The sequence below is a fragment of the Lissotriton vulgaris genome, chromosome 12 (genome assembly GCF_964263255.1).
Source record: "Lissotriton vulgaris chromosome 12, aLisVul1.2, whole genome shotgun sequence".
In the NCBI taxonomy this organism is placed as follows: Eukaryota; Metazoa; Chordata; class Amphibia; order Caudata; family Salamandridae; genus Lissotriton; species Lissotriton vulgaris.
In genome coordinates, this window is record NC_141700.1 from 747,166,787 (window position 1) to 747,187,015 (window position 20,229).

Genomic DNA, 20,229 nt, shown 5'->3' on the forward strand with positions numbered 1-20,229 from the left:
TACAGGGACGACCTAGTCAAACCTTTTTCATTCATGAGATTGCAGGTCACTGGTAGGGCAAATTCCTGTTACTCACATGAGCTTGTAACGCCCTGAACGTCTCAGGATCGTTTAACAGACACGATAATGAGGACGCAACCACTTGTGAAGGGTTAGTTATTTTAATGAAGGCAAAAATAATACAAAGAGTAAACAAAAGTTATAGTCACTGGAATCCTCCAGGCTAAGTACGTTACCAGCCCACAGCACGGATGGTCCTAACCGTCCTCTGCATATACGCCGATCCCGGCGTATGCCAACAGAGGGCAGAAATGAAATGGCCGACAATGCCAATCGGTAGGCTGTGAGGGGCACGAAGAGTGTTGGGGAGAATCGAGGAGTCAGGGAAACACCCAGCCGGGGTCTCTACCTGAAGGGAGCAGCCGCTCAACCTCTTCCTCAGACTGCACCGGGACGCGGAGTCACCTCCTGGTGATGCGTCACCGATACCCCAATCAAAAGCAAGAAGACTGAACCGAGAGCAGCCGCTCGATCGATCCTGTGGACTTCCGAGTCTGTAACGCGGCAAACACCTCCTGGTGTGCGTTACAGCTGGCAGTCCCTGTATCTCTGGTCGGGCTGGGAGTTACGACTCCAACCAGAAAAAGCGCCACTGCGCTTTGACTCAGCCGAGTCAAAAAGCGAAGCTCAATGGTTGACCGGTAGAGCTTCCGGGTCCTTCACAGGTGACGATGGGGCAAGACACGGCCCAGGGAGTAACGACTCGACCTACCTCCGTTCTTGCCTTACTGGAGCACCACTCCGGAACACTGCTCTTCACGAAGCAGGTACGTCGGTGTAAACACAATATCCGACAGCATTGTACCTCCCGGTTCCTCCCTTTATAGGGCGTGTTTTCCTTGAGTTATGTAACAGCTCTCCTGTTTACATAAGGGCGTGTTTTCCTTGAGTTATGTAACAGCTCTCCTGTTTACATAAGGGCGTGTTTTCCTTGAGTTATGTAACAGCTCTCCTGTTTACATAAGGGCGTGTTTTCCTTGAGTTATGTAACAGCTCTCCTGTTTACATAACCTCTCAACCGCTAAGCATCCTGGGAGATGTAGTCCGTTTTCGCTGGTTACCGTTTTCCTCCCCTCGCATGACAGGAATTCATGACAGAGCTCTGATTGAAATGGCGTTTGATGTTGTTGGTCGCATTTCCGTGCCCAGATCTCAGTAGATCCCATCCATACAAGTATTGTCAAATGTACATGAGCTTGCAGATGTGCACTGCACGTGATCACGATTCCATAAACTGATTGTATCACTATTAGGGGGCTCTTCATTTACACTGATGCTGTCAAGCATCAGTTACAGAGGTCACCAGGCACGCTGAAAGTAAGAAGGCTCTGGGTGGCCACCAACCCTGGGTACTGAATCTACAATGACAGGTTAGCAGCAGTATGTATGCCTGCTTGATTCTCCCGGGAGGGGAAACGTCCTTTACAACGCAACTTTTACCACGCAGTGCCTTTATGACGCAACTTTTACAAAGCAAACCATTTCAACACATTGCGCTGGGGGGCGCTCTAGGATAGGGAATAGGTTTAATTTACTGTCCAACACCTTCCCTACTATCCACGGGGACTGGAGTTGGAATAGAAAATTAAACTATTCACTATCCAGCGCCCCAAAGCACTATGCGTTGTAATGGTATGCGTTGTAAAAACCGCGTTGTAAAAGCATGCGATGTAAAAGCATGCGTTGTAATGTCATACATCCGTATTTGGGGGTGCATAATACTTTAATAATAAGTATACGGAATATTTGAATACATTGACAATGTAAATGTGAGATCACGTGCTTGAAAATGCACAATATTAAATACACACTGAAAGTAATACAATTTAATAGCGAACCCAGGGCTGAAGGTGTTGCACACTTAGTAAGGTACACAGTCAGTAGATGATTGTAATCCACAGCTCATTGCTGCATTGAAAACCACAAAATCACCACATCACAGTTACTTAAATGTTAAAAGATTTAAGAGGTGTGCACATGTGTGGCAATTGTATAGCACAAACCTAGCCAAAATCAGCAGACCACTATAAAATGTCAAAATCAATGACGCAGTCATAAGTAATTTGAGAGTTGGCAAGCTTGAGGACTGTTTGTGCATCATGATGTATTGATCTTTGAAGAGGTGTTTCTGCATGGGTTGTGTGGTCCTGATGGACATTCTTTCAAACAAGGCAATGTTTGCCATTATCATCTGACAATAATCAATACTAAATGGAGGACTGGCATTCTTCCTGCCAAAAATTGAGATACATTGTTACAAGCTAGCAGGGCTTACTAAATGCATTCATAAGCACCTACAATTATACAAAATAAAGCAAACCAATGGCAGTGAACCTGTAAACCTAGAAACCTGTTAAAGAAATGTACAGCTTTTCAGAGATCAACAAGTGCTTTGACTGGTCCCAGGTGGGAACTTCTACCTCCTGGTTTAGATAGGGTGATGTCAATCAGCCTGGTGAATGTATCTCACTTGATGAGATGTAGACCAATGTGTGACTCACAGAAACAGAAGGAAGATCAAAGGAAAGGATCTCCTCTCTGGACACTCAGGCCTCTTGCAAGCCCACCAGCTGGCTGGTCAACTGGTAGCTGGACTAATGCAATAGTAGCAGAGTCAAATAGTCACCTGAGTGTAATAAAGTGTGGTGAAGAGAGGCAGTGCGGACATCAATCAGAGTGCCCACTGTGCTCACATGCACTTGTAAAGGTTGCGGCTTGGGGCCACTGTTGAAGAGTTGTGGGATCCAAGGTGCAGTGTCCACATCTCTGGACTCCTTGGGCTGGGTAAGGGCTTTCAAGAATTGAAGATGAGCACCAGGGAAGGCCAGGAGTGCTCGAGGAAGAGCCGTCTGCGTTGTTCCTAGCCAGGAGGAAACTTGCAGCCTTCAGCAGCAGCATTAGCAGGGTCTGCACAGGTCTCGGTCCGAAAAGGGTTCAACAAGTTGGAATGAAGCTCTAAGTTATATTTCAAGTTATGACGGTTGGAAGTCAGTCCATTCTCCAATTCAAAGGGTCCTCCCAAACAGGATGGGCTAGTGCCTATTTCCAAACAGCCCAGAATATCCTTTCACGAGAATATGATGCATATTTTAACATTTGTTTTTTCAAACATATGCATTTTATAGTTGTTCATGTATTAAAAACACGCCAGAAAGAACCATTTGCTCTGATTCATATAGAGCGTCTCCAGTTGTGTTAGTCAGACATTTGGAGCTAATAACCAACTTTCTCACAGTTTTCAAGCCCTTCCATGTGTTCTCCTGAGAAGCTCCAGCTGTTGTACCTTCCTAGGAATACTCACAGATGGAAACAAGTACAGCTTCAGAAATGTAACAAGTGCACACTTTCATTCAAGGAAATGAAGGGGCACATTATCAAGAACGGCGTTAAAATTATCGCCGCTATAGCGGCAGGAAACTGCAGCTATCACGGTGATAATGGGCTTGATAATATGCCCTTGAGAATTCCAACAGAAGCCCATGTTCTGGTGACAACATGGGCTTCTATGGGAATTCACAAGGGCATATTATCAAGCCCATTATCGCCTCTTTAGCTGCAGCTTCCTGCCGCTAACGCGGCGATAATTTTAATGCCGTTCTTAATGATATGCCCCTATGTTCCCTGCTTAGATTTCTAAACTCTAGCAAATTGTCTAACGAATGGTTTAGTAAACTAGCATCACCACTGAAGCTAAAATAACGTATGTATTTATCATTCTCGATAATGGATTATTGTAAAACCACCCACATCAATCTGGAAATAGTAAAACAACTCATTCCCAGAAGGGCTCACCAAAGGAGTCTGGCTTACTTCAGACATGAGAAAAAGTCTCAGTAGAACTTTAATTGACCTTTCTGAAAGGGTGGTGTAAGTTTATTCAAATTTATATATAGATGTATTAATTGATTTATTCTATATCACTAAGGTACAGTAGCATTTAAGGACTTGCCATCAAAATACTCTGGAGACCAACATAAAACATTGAAATATTCATAGCAGCAGACATGTTAGCTGTGTATTTTAACAGCTGTTAAGTGGTAAATGCTTAGCAAAATATATAGGGGGCATATTATCAAGAAACAGCGTTTAAATTATCACTGCTTTAGCGGAAGGATACTGCAGCTAAAGCGGCGATAATGGGCTTGATAATATGCTGTTGTGAATTCCCATAGAAGCCCATGTTCTGGTGTGAACATGGGCTTCTATTGGAATTCTCAAGGGCATATTATCAAGGCCAACATCGCCGCTTTAGCGGCAGCTTCCTGCCGCTATAGCGGCGATAACTTTAAATCCCTTCTTGATAATATGCTTCCAGATTATTCAGCGAATAGAGATCTATTTCCATGCAAGTTCTAATCCACTTGGGACTTCATATGATGAATGCCCTTTAGCTTTGCAATACCTTTTTACAATGCTTTTTTATGGAAAATAAAGGTTATAAAAAGTTAAAATATATAAATAGTCATGGCATTCACAAGAACAAAAGCTTCAGCTGGATAACTAATTCACAGTTCTCAGGGTGTGTGTCTTTTGAAGTTGGACTATCATGCAGTGTGTCTTTTATTAATTTATTAACAAATAATAACAGTGAATGGCTGAAGCCACATTGATTTGCACAATAGTTCAAGGACTGCATATGCGGCACAACAATGCTCTGTCCACGTTAAAGACAAATGTGTGTCCTGATGTGGTATTGCTGTGGTTAAAACGTCTTAGTGGGACCTGGATCTCGGCTCATTAGATATGTTTTTGTGTTTCTGTTTGGTCTAAAAATGATAATGAAACACTTTGGAAAAAATATACAAAAAACAATAGATAAACTTGAAGATAAAATGGCGAATATCTCCATGGCCACCATGTACTTGCCATTAGTGCTGAGGTAGGCAGGAATAAATGAGATCCAAACACTGAGGAAGGCGAGCATGCTGAAGGTAATTAGCTTAGCCTCGTTGAAGCTGTTGGGGAGATTCCTGGCCAGAAAGGCAATTACAAAACTAATGGTTGCAAGAAATCCAAGATATCCCAGCATGCACCAGAAAGCAATGGCGGATCCTTCGTGACATTCTACTGTGATGATACCTGGGTGAATGTGGGTGTTATAGACTGAAAAAGGAGGTGCGACAACCAACCAAACACCACAGAGTAGAATTTGGATTAGAGTAGAGAAAAATATGATTGTATATGACAACTTAGGCCCAACCCACCTCCTTAAGTCACTGTTGGGTTTTGTGGCATTGAAGGCGATGACCACCATGATGGTTTTGGCTAAGATGCAGGAGACACAAAGGGCAAACATGATACCAAAGCCTGCTTGGCGAAGAAGGCACTTCTCTGATGTTGGGTAACCAATAAAAGTCAATGAGCAAAGGAAGCACATGGTAAGAGATAGGAGCAAGAGGTAGCTAAGATAACAATTGCTTGCTTTGACAATAGGTGTGCTTCTGTGATGAACGTAGAGTCCAAGGATGGCAAGAGGAATTGTTGAAGACAAAAGACTTGCTCCAGCCAGGATGGCTCCAAAGGTTTCATTGTAGGAAAGAAACTCAGTGATCTTTGGGACGCAGCGGACACGATTATTATTGGACCATTGATCCCATGGACATTTGAAGCATTCAACAGAATCTGACAGATGGCAAGAAAAAAACACAATTACTTTTTTTATTGGTTGACCACAAAAACTAATAAATGAAGCTCTGATACTGCATGTCCAATTACCTGTTTGGTTGGAAATCTCTCCCGGCAGACAGGGAACACAGTCGTAGCAGCAAATGGGTTGTGTTGTTATGGCAGCTTTTCTGAATCCAGGAGGACAGCGGGGACTACAAACAGAGGCAGGGACCTAGAGACAGCAAACAACAATACATGAAAACAGAGGTGAAATAAAATGCATACACCAACACTAAGGGACAAAACTACAAAGAGAAATGACACAAAGCAAAAATGTAAATAAAATATGAGAAACATCAGTAGTTAAAATAATCGGCAGGTGTTTCCTTGTAGTAAGAGATTATATGTTTTCATGACAGGAGCTGCCTCAGCTAAAGTTTTGCAGATGATCTTCATTCATTTTAATATGTATTTTTAGATGACAACATAAACAATTTATAAAATGCTATTAAATACCAATCATCTTTGAAAAAAGGCCAGAGGTATCAGAGTAGTTTGTGTGTTTGTAAGCTTCAACCTAGTAGCATACTGTGTCCAGGCAAATCACCAATACTAAATGCACTTGGCTAAATTTATAATTTGATAATTGCTTTCACATACAATTGTTATATTAAAAGTCCTGGTGAGATTTTGGGGAAAAACAGGTGATAAAGAGAACAGCAGCCAGCCACGTTGATCCGGCCCCATCCAGCCCTCCTGGGAATATAAACTAAACAATTCTTTGGATTAGGGGTCTCAATCCCCAGCTGTATTTTATTAGATACGTTATGGAAAACAAAACACACAGCATTTCAACATTTATATGCAGTAACCCTCATATTTATAGTACTATTTACACCAGGTGATGAGCACCTAACCTCGACAGAGCCATTAGGTATCATCTTTCTACCACTATCTAGACATGTTCCAGGGTATCTAAAGTTTTGCAGTGAGATCATGATCTCGTGTTACCTCCCGATATCAGTCCAAGCCTACCTGCTTAGTTGTCCCTGGTGGGTTCTTCCTTAAGGAAAGACCTTCCACACACACAATGCAAAATAATTTGGGGTATCCATGTGTAAGGTGCCTGTGCAAGGGGCCTTTCTGACTGCTAGTATACCTACCTCGGGCCCCCCTTCACACCCAAGGGCCAGAGTGAGGCATGCTGATTGCTCCTGCACAGGTGGTTGCCCATAAGGGCCAGATGGGAGCATTCACTTGCAACCCCCATGCCCCTGGATGCTCCAAGTGACTTCCTGCCAGCACCCCTTGGGTGGACCCGTGACCTCGCTGTCATGGAAATGAAAGAAAAGGTAGTGACCTCACCCACTACAGGCCAGCATATTTCACCTACAATCAGGCCTCAGCCCCCCCCCCCCCCTTTGGTCCATTCCTCTATCAGGGGCAATGCACTAGCCAGACCAAAATGTTCTCAAGATAAACATCATTACGATCTTTGATAGGTGTACTCGATCCTACAGGAAAATACACTCTCCCTTAATGAGCTGATGGGGTATGGACGCCAATTTACGTGATCTGAATAGCTTGCTAGTTTTATTGTTCACATGTTTTACTGAATGATTGAGAGAATGAATTGAGCTACTACTTCTCCACTCTATCCATAAGATAATGTGTGACCATGGCAGAACTGCATGCAGGAACGTCCGAGCTAGCCAACAGCAGCCGCCAACCGACATGCACCAAGTCGTTGCCACCTAAATGCAGTGTAACCACTCCCAGGGGAGTGACCCCCTTTGGCAACATTGTGTCTAAAAGAGCCCTCAGTTGGGCTAGCTGCAGTCCCCCTTATCTGTAAAATTGCAGGCGATAACCTGGATCAGCGCTCTGCACGGGAAGTAACCTGCAAGGTATGTCTCTTTAGTGTGCCAGACATAGAAATGGCCCAATATCTAAACAGGTGAACACATTCACCTATGAGTGGACACGGACTATCAAGGCTTTGAGTCACTTGTTGAACTCTCCACTTCCCCAAACTGAACATGTAGGAAAGAAAAAGAGAGGGATCAGGGAACCATCACCACTGTTACAACATATGCAGCCTCACATAGTGTTGTAATAATCTGACTGTTACAGACTGGGCAGCATGTATTACCTGGTGTCCTCTGCAGCAAAATGTGGTTGCCATTCCCCACCGGCTCTGCCTTGGACCTGGGGATATTAACCACAGAGTACCAGATGTCCACCAGCTGTAATCTGCCGGCCATCTCCCTCTTGTTCATGGCTACCAACCAACAGACCTCTAAAGCACCGTGTAAAATGAGGGTGAATGTCGCACTGAATAGCCTGACTACTTCAATGGAATTAAAGACTACTCCCAGTGATTTATCTCAAAGCCCTCTAGACCAGGAAGGACATGGTCCTGTCGGGGTTCCGATGCATCTTTGCAAAAAAGGCAATTGCTGCTTCATGTCACCTGGCAGCAGCGACTGAGCACCCTTCCCCCTGGCAGAGCCCTGAAGAAACCCATGACTGATGAGGAGGTAAACCAGGACCCAGCCTTGACTTCCCGAAGAAGTCGCAGTAAGTGTAGAACACCCCATTATAAGCCCACCTGGTCCTGGGAGCTAGACTGGCTGCCATGAGGTCTGGTAGGCTGGGGCATCAATCTGTCACAGTTGGTCTGAGAATGGCATAGATAAACCACTGCTCCTGGTTGATGGCACCTAAAAGCCTGCATCTTAAAATGAGATAAAGCATCTGCAGCATTGTTTAGAATGCCTGGCACATGCTTGGCTCCAAACAGCACATTCAGTTTCAGGCATGCCAACACAATCTCTGCAGCAGTCTTAGAATCATCTTGCACTTAGACGCTTTCTGATTAATGCATTCAACCACAGACATATTACCTGACCAGAAAATGACTGACAGGTTGCGGAATTGATCTGGCCCAATAGAGAATTCTTCCATAATAGTGAACAATTCAAGGAAGCCTACATTGTTAACCAGACCTGATTGCACCCACTCCCTGGGTCACCTGGGAGTGAGTGTTTGATTGGTTCAGATGCTCGATCTATCACCACCTCCTTTTGTATCGCTTTGTTCGCCATAAGTTGGCAGGGTTTGCTCAGACGTGAGTCCCTTGCTCACTTTGCCACTGGATTCAAGCAAGCCTGGCTGAAGACGGCTGGAATGCCAGAAACTGGTCCAAAGGAAGCTTGTTTCTGGTCCAGGGAAGGCATGGCTTGGCAGTTCGGGCTGGACTGTTCTCATGAGGCACAGGGTCAGACTGATTTGCATATGGCCATGTCTGAACTGGGGTGGCAGAGTGGGCTAAAGAACGGTGATGGATTAAACCCAGATCTGTTGACTGGGTGTGAGTGTTTGATTGGTTTAGATGCTCCGTCCATCACCACCCCCTTTTGTACCGCTTTGTTTGCCATAAGTTGGCAGGGTATGCTCAGACGTGAGTCCCTTGCTCACTTTGCCACTGGATTCAAGCAAGCCTGGCTGCAGACGGCTGGAAGGCCAGAAACCAGTCCTAGGAAGCTTGTTTCCGGTCCAGGGAAGACATGGCTTGGCAGTTCGGGCTGGACTGTTCCCATGAGGCACAGGGTCAGACTGATTTGCATATGGCCATATCTAAACTGCGGTGGCAGAGTGAGCTAAAGAACAGTGATGGATAAAACCCAGATCTGTTGACTGGGTGTGAGTGTTTGATTGGTTCAGATGCTCCGTCCACCCCCCCCATTTTGTCCCCCTCTCTTTTAGGCTTATCACAACTAGTTGGGGGTCCCAACAATTCGGGAGGCCATGCACAGGATTACATCTTTTCAGACTGTCCTCATATTCAGGTCTCCCCTTACTTACCATTAACCTGTTCAGACCATAAAGCAGTGATGGTTCATCTGTACCTAGTGGGCCACAGTCCGGCTAAGCACATAAGATGGCTGAACCTTAACTATCAACCCTGGCACTTAATTTCGGAGTATCTATACACAAAATCTCTGCTTGAATGTAGCTTACTAATTTCTCTCAATTTGGATCAAGCAACCAACGATTATCATCAATGGATTAGTGATTCCATTAACAATCTAGCTCCAGCTAAACAAGGAAATAATAATAGAACTCTTCTTTCTGAACCTTAGTTTAACAGAGAGCTTAGACTGGCCAAACAATCGTGCAGAAGGTCAGAGAGGAAATGGAGGCTGAAATATCAGTTAGAAAAAAAAGACTCCTACAAAGCAGAACTATTAAAATACAAGAAACTTTTGAACAAAACTAAATCTAAGTGTTTTATTGAGGAAGAAAGCAAGGTAGAAGTGATTTTTAATGCATTAACTTCAAGCCCAAGCACAGAGGGGTGGTGCTCGAATGGCAACCCACAGGCAGCTAGGGAAAACAACAACTCACAGCCAGAGGAGTGTAACGGGGGCATAAATGGAATGATGAGCAAAAATGCCACTACTTTGGTGACCAACATATATGGGCAGACCCAATCCATTAACTCCACTCTCTCTGCATTCTCCCCTCTCACAACAGACCAAGTTACCAACTGGATCAAGCAAATTAAGGCATGCTCACTGTTAGAATTGGGGGTCTCTGGTTGGCGCAAGTATTTACTTGTGACAAGCAGGGACCCTCTCCTCTAAGTCAGGGCGAAGGATGACCCCTTAGAATTACCCTTGCTCACCCTCTAGGTGCATGGCGTGAGCAGCCAAGGCTATTCTCCAGGCGTTTCTGAGTTAAGAATTTGTAATAACACACACAGTAAACATACCAATCCCCCCACAAATGGACACCAGGCTGTAGTTATATAAAAATACGTCTCTTCAGGCAAGTATTTATCACAAGACCATTAATAACGTTTGTCTAACCACAGTTTGTAAATAGGCAAGTGTTCTCTTTGTTTACAGTTCAAAAACTGGTTCTTCTTAGTCTTTTCTACCTCAAAAGTAGATTTTAGTTCCTTGATACCTTTTTGGGGCCCCCCAGCCACTTGTAGTGCTTCTGTGTGCCTTTCCCGGTGTAAACTGGCGAAATCCTACGACATCTTGCGCATCTAGCGTGAGCACGGGTACGATGCGTACTGCTCCCAGCTGTGAGGCGTACGGGGCAGTCCGGTCAGGTTGTACGCCTCTCGCAGTGCACAGAGGACGGCTCGCACCGTGTGCGCTGCGGGTGGAGAGGCGGCTCAGGCTGGGAGGCCGGCGTACAGATGCAATCGCCGCGCACAGTGCTGAAGGGGAAAGAAGAACGTTGCGGGCCCCTAGCCAGTGGTGAGCACTGTGCTGTGGCGAGTGGCATCTCTGGGGGGGGGTTTCAGCGAAGGAGGATGCGGGCGCTCGGCAGCTCTAAGCAGAGCAAGGCTGACACCCGAGGCGTCCGGGCTTCGGGGGATCTGTTCTCTGGGTCTTTAGGGTCTGGTGGGGACTTCAGGCGTGGGGGCACACCAGCGAGCCTCCGATGGCGAGGTGACACAGCGATTTCCCTCAGCAGGGGGAGAACAGCTCGGCAGAGCGGGGCTCTCCCTCGGTGGGGACGGGGAAACACAGTTGGTCACGGCCTCAGGGAGGGGCTGGGGCACCAGGGTCACGGCAACGAGCCTCCAATGGCGAGGTGACACAGCGATTTCCCTCAGCGGGGGAAGAGTGGCTGGGCGGAGCGGGGCTCTCCCTCGGCGGGGACGGGGAAACACAGTTGGTCACGGCCTCGAGGAGGGGCTGGGGGCACCAGGGTCACGGCTCCGGTGGGGGCAGAAATCCTCGCAATTACCGGCAGATGAGCAGAGTGCAGGTTGGGCCAGATGATCCTGTGGCTCAGGTCAGGGGGCAAGCTCAGTCAAGCCCTTGGAGAAAGTTTACAAAGTCTTTTCAGCAAGTCTTTTCCTCTCCTTCCTCAGCAAGGCAAGCAGCAGGCCAGTCCTTCCAGCGTCTTCTTCTCCTTCTTCTCCTTCTAGTCGGGCAGAGGTTCGTTGTGGGAAACAGGATTCTGATTTACAAGGAGCAGGGCTCCTACTTTTATACAGCATTTTCTTTGTTCTTGCAGGCCAGGGGGGCCTCTGCATAACTTCTTTCAGTCTCTGAGCACTTTGTTGGGTGTACTCTGGTCTCTTCTTTCAGGGTGAGGGGCAGGCACATCAGACGCTCCACAGGAGGTGGAGCCAGCATTGTGTGGACAGGGGCAGCCAGGGGTACCTTGTTGACAGTGCTTCTCCCTTCCTGGGCCAGGTGTCATCAGTCGCTCCCCAGGGGGCAGAGCCAGCATTGTGGTGGCAGAGCACAGCCCTATTCAGAGTCCAGGGGCACTCCCACCTACCACCAAGGTGTAATCCTTGCATTCACCACCTGTCATCTCCCAGCCCTGTCACTCACACAACCCAGACAGCAGATACACATCCTAGCAGAGGCGGGATGAAAGGGTTAGGCAAGCAAATACTAACTTTCTAAAAGTAGCATTTGCAAACACAGGATATTAAAATTAACTTTACTAAAAGATGTATTTTATTATTCTGAGTTCAGGCATACTAAACTTGACTTTCTACCATGTTCCCTGAGCCTGCTGAGATTATAGGGTGTAATAATTCCAGCAGCTCACCTTGGCCTAAGAGAACAGGTAGCCTTACAATAGTGAAAAAAACGAATTTGGCTGTAATTCACTATTAAGACATGCCACACACATCAGGGCTTGTCCTACCTTACACTTACAATGCACCCTGCCCTAGGGCCTACCATAGGGGTGACTAACATGAAGTAAAGGGAAGGTTTTGAGGCTGGCAAGTGTGTACACTTGCCCAGCCAGCATGACAGTACCAGACTGCACGCAGGTTCTGCAATGGCAGACCCTAGACACATTTTAAAGAGCTACTTCTGTGGGTAGCGCAACCAGCGCTGCAGGCCCACTAGCAGTATTGGCATTTACAAGCCCTGGCACTCCTGGTGAACTTTACTGGGGACTGACAGTAAATCCAATGAGCCAATCATGGAAATCAATCACATATATACTTTACATTGGGAGCACTTGCACTGCGGCACGGATTGGCCATGGCGCAGTGCCCTGAGCAGCGGATACCAGCAAAAACATCTGAGGCACATCAGCAAAAAGTGAAAGGGAAACTCACGCCAAGGTGCCAGGTCTAACACGTGTCCCCTCCAGCTGAAATGTGGGGAGAACTACCCTTAACCAGGGAGTTCCTCATCACTAAGGCGGAAAAACCTGGACAGACCGTCAGCATTGGAGTGATCTGTGCCAGGGCGATGTTCCACCGTGAAGTCCATACCCTGTAGGGAGATGGACCACCTCAACAGTTTTGGGTTCTGACCCCTCATTTGTACCAACCATGTGAGGGGCCTGTGGTCTGTCTGAACCCGGAAGTGAGACCCAAACAAGTAGGGTCTCAGGTTCTTCAGTGCCCAGACCACAGCAAATGCTTCTCGCTCTATTGCACTCCACCTGCGCTCCCGGGGAAGTAACCTCTTACTGATGAAGGATACAGGTTGGTCCCAGCCCTCCTCAGTCATCTGTGAGAGAACAGCCCCTACACCATGCTCTGAAGCGTCTGTTTGCAATAGAAATTCCTTGGAGAAATCAGGAGCCAAGAGCACGGGCGAGGTGCACATGGCAGTTTTCTGGGTGTCAAAAGCCTTCTGACAGTTGCAGGTCCAGATCACATTCCTGGGCTGCTTCTTAGAAGTCAGCTCTGTCAAGGGGACAACAATAGTTCCATAGTCCTTGACAAACCTCCTGTAGTACCCAGTGAGCCCCAGGAAGGCTCTCACTGCAGCCTGGGTCTTGGGGGGTTCCCAAGCCAGGATGGTCTCAATTTTGGGTTGCAAGGGTGCCACCTTGCCACTCCCCACTTGGTGTCCCAAGTACACCACTGAGCCCTGCCTGATCTGGCACTTGCTTGCCTTGATTGTGAGGCCTGCCTTGCGCAGGGCCGTCAACACTTCCCAGAGGTGTCGTAGGTGGTCTTTCCATGTGCTGCTGAACACTGCGATGTCATCCAGGTAGGTGGCACTGAACTCATCCAGCCCAACCAACACCTGGTTGACCAATCTCTGGAAGGTGGCAGGGGCATTCTTTATTCCAAATGGCATAACCCGGAACTGGAAATGCCCATCTGGTGTAGAGAATGCTGACCTCTCTTTTGCCCCATCGGTCAAGGCGATCTGCCAGTACCCAGACGTTAAATCAAACGTGCTGAGAACCCGGGCAGCCCCTAGCCGATCAATGAGCTCATCAGCTCTGGGGATGGGGTGCGCGTCAGTCTTGGTGACTGAATTGAGTCCTCTGTAGTCCACACAGAAACGGAGTTCAGGTGTGGCTCCCGGCGCAGCAGCCTTTGGGACCAAGACCACGGGGCTGGACCAAGGACTGCTGGATGACTCAACCACCCCAAGAGCAAGCATTTTGGAGACCTCCTCCTTGATGCAGGCCCTGACCCTGTCAGTTACTCTGTAGGCCTTATGCCTCACAGGTAAGCTGTCTCCTGTGTCCACGTCATGGACGCACCAATCTGTGACGCCAGGAACCAGGGAGAACAGATATGGAAACTGCCCCAGCAATTGGCGGCAGTCTTCCTGTTGTTCAGGCATCAGGGTGGGTGAGTGGTTAACTCCATCCACTGACCCATCTTTCTCAGAGGCGACCAAGAGGTCAGGAATAGGCTCAGTCTCCTCCTCCATTCCATCATCAGTTGCCAACACCATGCCCACTTCGGACCTCTCCAAGTGGGGCTTAAGGCGGTTAACATGTAGGACCCTCAAAGGGTTCCTGCGAGACTGCATGTCCACCAAGTAGGTGACAGGACTCTTGCGCTCCACAACCTCAAAAGGACCTGTCCTCTTATCCTGAAGTGCACAAGGCTCCACTGGGGCCAAGACCCACACCTTTTGTCCAGGTTGAAGCTCTACCAGAGTGGCATTCTGGTCGTACCACCGCTTCATCTCTTCCTGGCTGGCTTCCAGATTTGCCTCAGCAAGTTGCCTGAATCGCCTGGTCTGGTTTCTGAAGGCCAGCATGTAACTTCTATACATTCTGGGGAGGTTTCCTGGGAGATTGCTCCCAGCCTTCCTTTACCAAACTCAGAGGTCCTCTCACGGGGTGACCATACAGCAAAAGGGGCTGAACCCTAGGGACTTCTGTGGCACCTCAAGGTATGCATAGAGAAGGCATGGCAAGAGGACGTCCCACTTACGCCTCATTGGACCTTCCAGACCCATGATCATGCCTTTTAGGGTTCGGTTGAATCTCTCAACCAACCCATTTCCTTGGGGATGGTAAGGGGTGGTGAACTTGTATGCTACACCACACTCTTGCCAAAGGGATTTCATATACTTGGATATGAAATTGGTGCCCCTGTCGCTGTCGCTCACCACCTCTAGAGGGAATCCTACTTGTGAGAAAATTCCCATCATTCCCAGTCTTACCACGGGGGCCGTTACTGTCCTCAGAGGGATGGCTTCAGGGTACCGTGTGGCATGGTCCACCAAGACCAGGATGAACCTGTTGCCCATGGCTGTCTTGGGGTCCAGAGGCCCAACAATGTCAATACCCACTCGCTGGAATGGCGTACCGACCACGGGGAAGGGTTGCAGAGGAGCCTTGTGCTTCCCTCCGCTCTTACCACTTGCCTGGCAAGTCTGACAGGTCCTACAGTAAGCATCAGAGTTCTTGTGCATTTGGGGCCAGTAAAAGTGGATGACAAGCCTGTCATAGGTCTTGTCCATCCCCAGATGTCCTGCTAAAGGCACATCATGAGCCAAGCCCAGTAGGAAGGCTCTGAACTTCTGGGGTACCACCAGCACACGGGCTGACCCAGGTTCAGCAACCTTAGGCTCTGAATACAGGAGGTCATTCTCCCAGTACACATAATGTGTTCCAGACTGAACACCATTGGCCTGGTTTGCAGCCTGCTGCCACATACCCACGAGAGAAGGGCATTCTTTCTGCTCCCTGCAGAATTCCTCCCTGGAGGGGCCTCCTTCTTGCTGCCAATGGGTCAGCTCAGGCAGGTCCCCCAGTTCAGCAATCTGTTCCCCTGTAGGCTCCAGGGCATCCCCCTCAAGGTCTGTTTCCTCCTCGACCGTGGGAACGTCAGGGGCCGGTTTCCCTCGCACCCTGCGCCTTCTCTCTAAGGCCGGTTCCTGGGCCTCTCCTTCAGGCCCCAGGATCTCTTGAGCACCCCTACTGGCTGCCATTGACCGGGTGGTCATGCACGCCCAGTCAGGCAGACCCACCATCCTCAGATGAGTCGTCTTTGCCACCTTTCCCCAAGGGGAGCTCTCCAAGTCATTCCTTAGCAAACAGTCTACAGGCATGGACGTTCTCACACAAACCTGCAGAGGACCAGAGACCCCCCCCCATTCGAAGGGAACTTGAGCCCTCGGACACTGACTCTCTGAGTTGTCAGCATTGATAACCCTACAGTAGGCATGGGGTACAACCTGCTCTTGAGACACCAGGTGCTGCCTTACTGCAGTCACACTGGCTCCTGTATCTTTAAGAATCTCTGCTTTCTTAGCATTGATGGTCACCACCTGCCCATATTTCTTAGTGTTAGAGGGCAGGTAGTTCTCAGGGACCATCTCACTATCTCCTAAAGAGACTAGGGTAATCTGGACAGGATCTCCACTCCCAGTGACTACTACCTCTTTCCCCAAATTAACACTAGCTACTTGCTGGGGTGGAGCACCAGTGGCTCCTGGTTTACCAAACAGGCGACACAGGGTCAGTGGCAATGTGACCCGGGTCACCACATCTGTAACAATTGAAGGGCCCCTTTGGAACAGGTCTACCTGTCGGGGCCCCGGTCTGCTTCGGGGGTGGGGGGGCTGAGAACCTCTCTGCTGGTTCCCTTGGGACTTACTTTGGGGGCCTCGCTGGAACCTTCTTGGTTTACACCTGTCCCCCCCACTCTTCTGCGGGGGACCCTGCCCACCTCTGGCGGAGTCTCCCATTGGACCCTTGTGGACCCTGGTGCTGAGCCAGCGGTCCGCCTCCTCAGTAAGCTTCCTCGGGTTGGACAGCTTGCTATCAATCAGGTGCTGGCGTACCTCAGGAAAACAGTGACCAGACAAGTGCTCCCATGCCATTAAATAAAGAAGCCCCTGAAAATAATTTACCTTACTACCCCTCACCCAGCCATCCAGTGCTCTGCAAAAACTGGTCACATATTCCACATACGTGCTCCAAGGACGCTTTTCACTGCCCCTGAACTTCTGTCTGTACATTTCAGGGGTTAGCCCATACCTAGTCATCAAGGCATCTTTCATGCGGGAATAGGAAGTGTGGTCTTCAGTGGGCAGGTCTAGGAGGGTGTCCCGCCCTTCGCTAAGGAACCACCCCCACAACCCCGCTCCCCAATCCTTCTCAGGGACCCGGTGGGAGGACATGGCTACTTCATAAGCCCTAAACCACTGTCCTATGTCATCCCACTTAAAGTACTCCTTAACCACATCTTTGGGTATGTACACCCTGGACTCTACCTGCACCAGCGTTGTGCTGCCACCTGAAGGAGTTGTTCCCAAACCTCTCAGCTCCAACTCCTTCAATCTCAGGTCATGATCCATTTGGCGTTGTTGGCTTCCATGGCCAACATTTGCTTGTCCATTTCAATTTGCCCATCTAATTTTGCCATCTCCATTGCATGTGCCTTGTCTGCTGCCCTGTCTGCCAGCTCCTCTGGTGACAGGCCTCTGCTGGGATCTACAATGCCATCTGGTGGCATGATATCCACCGCATTCTGTGGTTCCTTGACTCTTTCCAGGCTCTCAGTGCCTTGACAAGCAGGGTGTGCCTTGTCAAGCAGGGTTTTGTTTTTGCATCCTGTTTGGGGAATTCTGAACTTTTCGCACAGTCCTTTCAGCTGATCTTTCTATGAGTCACTCAGTGCTTCTTCTTCCCAATTTACTTCATCTATCCAGAGAAGACAGATGGTGTTCTTCCAGCAGGGAGTGAGCCAGGCATGGCTTCAACAATGGCAGATGTCTCAACAAAATAAAAAATGGAAGTCTGTGGCTACGTTATAGGTCTGCTCTCACTATGTGGTGATCAGCAATTCACTGTATGTAAACTACAAATGCAAATTCGCAAATCCTCACCGCTGCGTCTAGTGTTAGAATTGGGGGTCTCTGGTTGGTGCAAGTATTTACTTGTGACAAGCAAGGACCCTCTCCTCTTAGGCAGTGCGAAGGATGACCCCTTAGAATTACCCTTGCTCACCCTCTAGGTGCGTGGCGTGAGCAGCCAAGGCTATTCTCCAGACGTTTCTGAGTTAAGCATTTGTAATAACACACACAGTAAACATACCAATCCCCCCACAAATGGACACCAGGCTGTAGTTATATAAAAATACGTCTTCTTTATGTAAAAATATATCTCTTCAGGCAAGTATTTATCACAAGACCATTAATAACGTTTGTCTAGCCACAGTTTGAAAATAGGCAAGTGTTCTCTTTGTTTACAGTTCAAAAACTGGTTCTTCTTAGTCTCTTCTACATCAAAAGTAGATTTCAGTTCCTTGATACCTTTTTGGGGCTCCCCCGCCGCTCTGTAGTGCTTCTGTGCGCCTTTCCCGGTGTAAACGGACGAACTCCTACCACGTCTCACGCATCTAGCGTGAGCACGGGTCCGATGCGTACTGCTCCCAGCTGTGAGGCGTACGGGGCAGTCCTGTCAGGTTGTACGCCTCTCGCGGCACACGGAGGACGGCTCGCACCGCGTGCGCTGCGGGAGGAGAGGTGGCTCAGAATGGGAGGCCGGCGTACAGATGCAATTGCCGCGCACAGTGCTGAAGGGGAAAGAAGAACGTTGCGGGCCCCTAGCCCGTGGTGAGCACTGTGCGGTGGCGAGTGGCATCTCTTGGGGGGGGTTTCAGCGAAGGCAGATGCGGGGCGATCGGCGGCTGTAAGCAGAGCGAGGCTGACACCCGAGGCATCCGGGCTTCGGGGGATCTGTTCTCTGGGTCTTTAGGGTCCGGTGGGGACTTCAGGCGGGAGCATGGGGGGCACACCAGCGAGCCTCCGATGGCGAGGTGACACGGTGATTTCCCTCAGTGGGGGGAGAGCGGCTCGGCGGAGCTGGGCTCTCCCTTGGCGGGGACGGGGAAACAGAGTTGGTCACGACCTCAGGGAGGGGCTGGGGGCACCAAGGTCACGGCACGAGCCTCCAATGGCAAGGTGACACAGCGATTTCCCTCAGCGGGGGAAGAGCGGCTCGGCGGAGCGGGACTCTCCCTCGGCGGATACGGGGAAACACAGTTTGGTACGGCCTCGAGGAGGGGCTGGGGGGCACCAGGGTCATGGCTCCGGTGGGGGCAGAAATCCTCGCAATTACCGGCATATGAGCAGAGAGCAGGTTGAGCCAGATGATCCTGTGGCTCAGGTCAGAGGGCAAGCTCAGTCAAGCCCTTGGAGAAAGTTTACAAAGTCTTTTCAGCAAGTCATTTTCCTCACCTTACTCAGCAAGGCAAGCAGCAGGCCAGTCCTTCCAGCGTCTTCTTCTCCTTCTAGTCGGGCAGAAGTTCGTTGTGGGAAACAGGATTCTGATTTACAAGGAGCAGGGCTCCTACTTTTATACAGCATTTTCTTTGTTCTTGCAGGCCAGGGGGACCTCTGCATAACTTCTTTCAGTCTCTGAGCACTTTGTTTTGTGTACTCTGGTCTCTTCTTTCAGGGTGAGGGGCAGGCACATCAGACGCTCCACAGGAGGTGGAGCCAGCATTGTGTGGACAGGGGCAGCCAGGGGTACCTTGTTGACAGTGCTTCTCCCTTCCTGGGCCAGGTGTCGGGCTGAGTCATCAGTCGCTCCCCAGGGGGCGGAGCCAGCATTGTGGTGGCAGAGCACAGCCCTATTCAGAGTCCAGGGGCACTCCCACCTCCCACCAAGGTGTAATCCTTGCATTCACCACTTGTCATCTCCCAGCCCTGTCACTCACACAACCCAGACAGCAGATACACATCCTAGCAGAGGCGGGCTGAAAGGGTTAGGCAAGCAAATGCTAACTTTCTAAAAGTAACATTTGCAAACACAGGATATTAAAATAAACTTTACTAAAAGGTGTATTTTATTATTCTGAGTTCAGGCATACTAAACTTGACTTTCTACCATGTTCCCTGAGCCTGCTGGGATTATAGGGTGTAATAATTCCAGCAGCTCACCTTGGCCAGGTAGGTTTACAATAGTGAAAAACGAATTTGGCTGTAATTCACTATTAGGAAATGCCACACACATCAGGGCTTGTCCTACCTTACACTTACAATGCACCCTGCCCTAAGGCCTACCATAGGGGTGACTAACATGAAGTAAAGGGAAGGTTTTGAGGCTGGCAAGTGTGTGCACTTGCCCAGCCAGCATGACAGTACCAGGCTGCATGCAGGTTCTGCAATGGCAGACCCTAGACACATTTTAAAGGGCTGCTTCTGTGGGTGGCACAACCAGCGCTGCAGGCACACTAGCAGTATTGGCATTTACAAACCCTGGCACTCCTTGTGCACTTTACTGGGGACTGACAGTAAATCCAATGAGCCAATCATGGAAATCAATCACATATATACTTTACAT

The 20,229-nt window shown here is 48.8% G+C and overlaps 1 protein-coding gene across 1 annotated transcript in view; it reads right to left on the reverse strand.

The window, feature by feature from the left end:
- Positions 1-4,762: 4,762 nt before the first annotated feature.
- LOC147678557 (vomeronasal type-2 receptor 26-like) overlaps positions 4,763-20,229 on the reverse strand; it is a 197,434-nt gene continuing 181,967 nt past the window's right edge. Inside the window, exons 4-5 of the mRNA XM_086945691.1 lie at positions 5,776-5,899; positions 4,763-5,682 (exon numbers count right to left, since the gene is read on the reverse strand). Of these exons, the coding sequence (XP_086801817.1) occupies positions 4,763-5,682; positions 5,776-5,899 (1,044 nt within the window). The remainder of the gene's footprint in view (positions 5,683-5,775; positions 5,900-20,229) is intronic.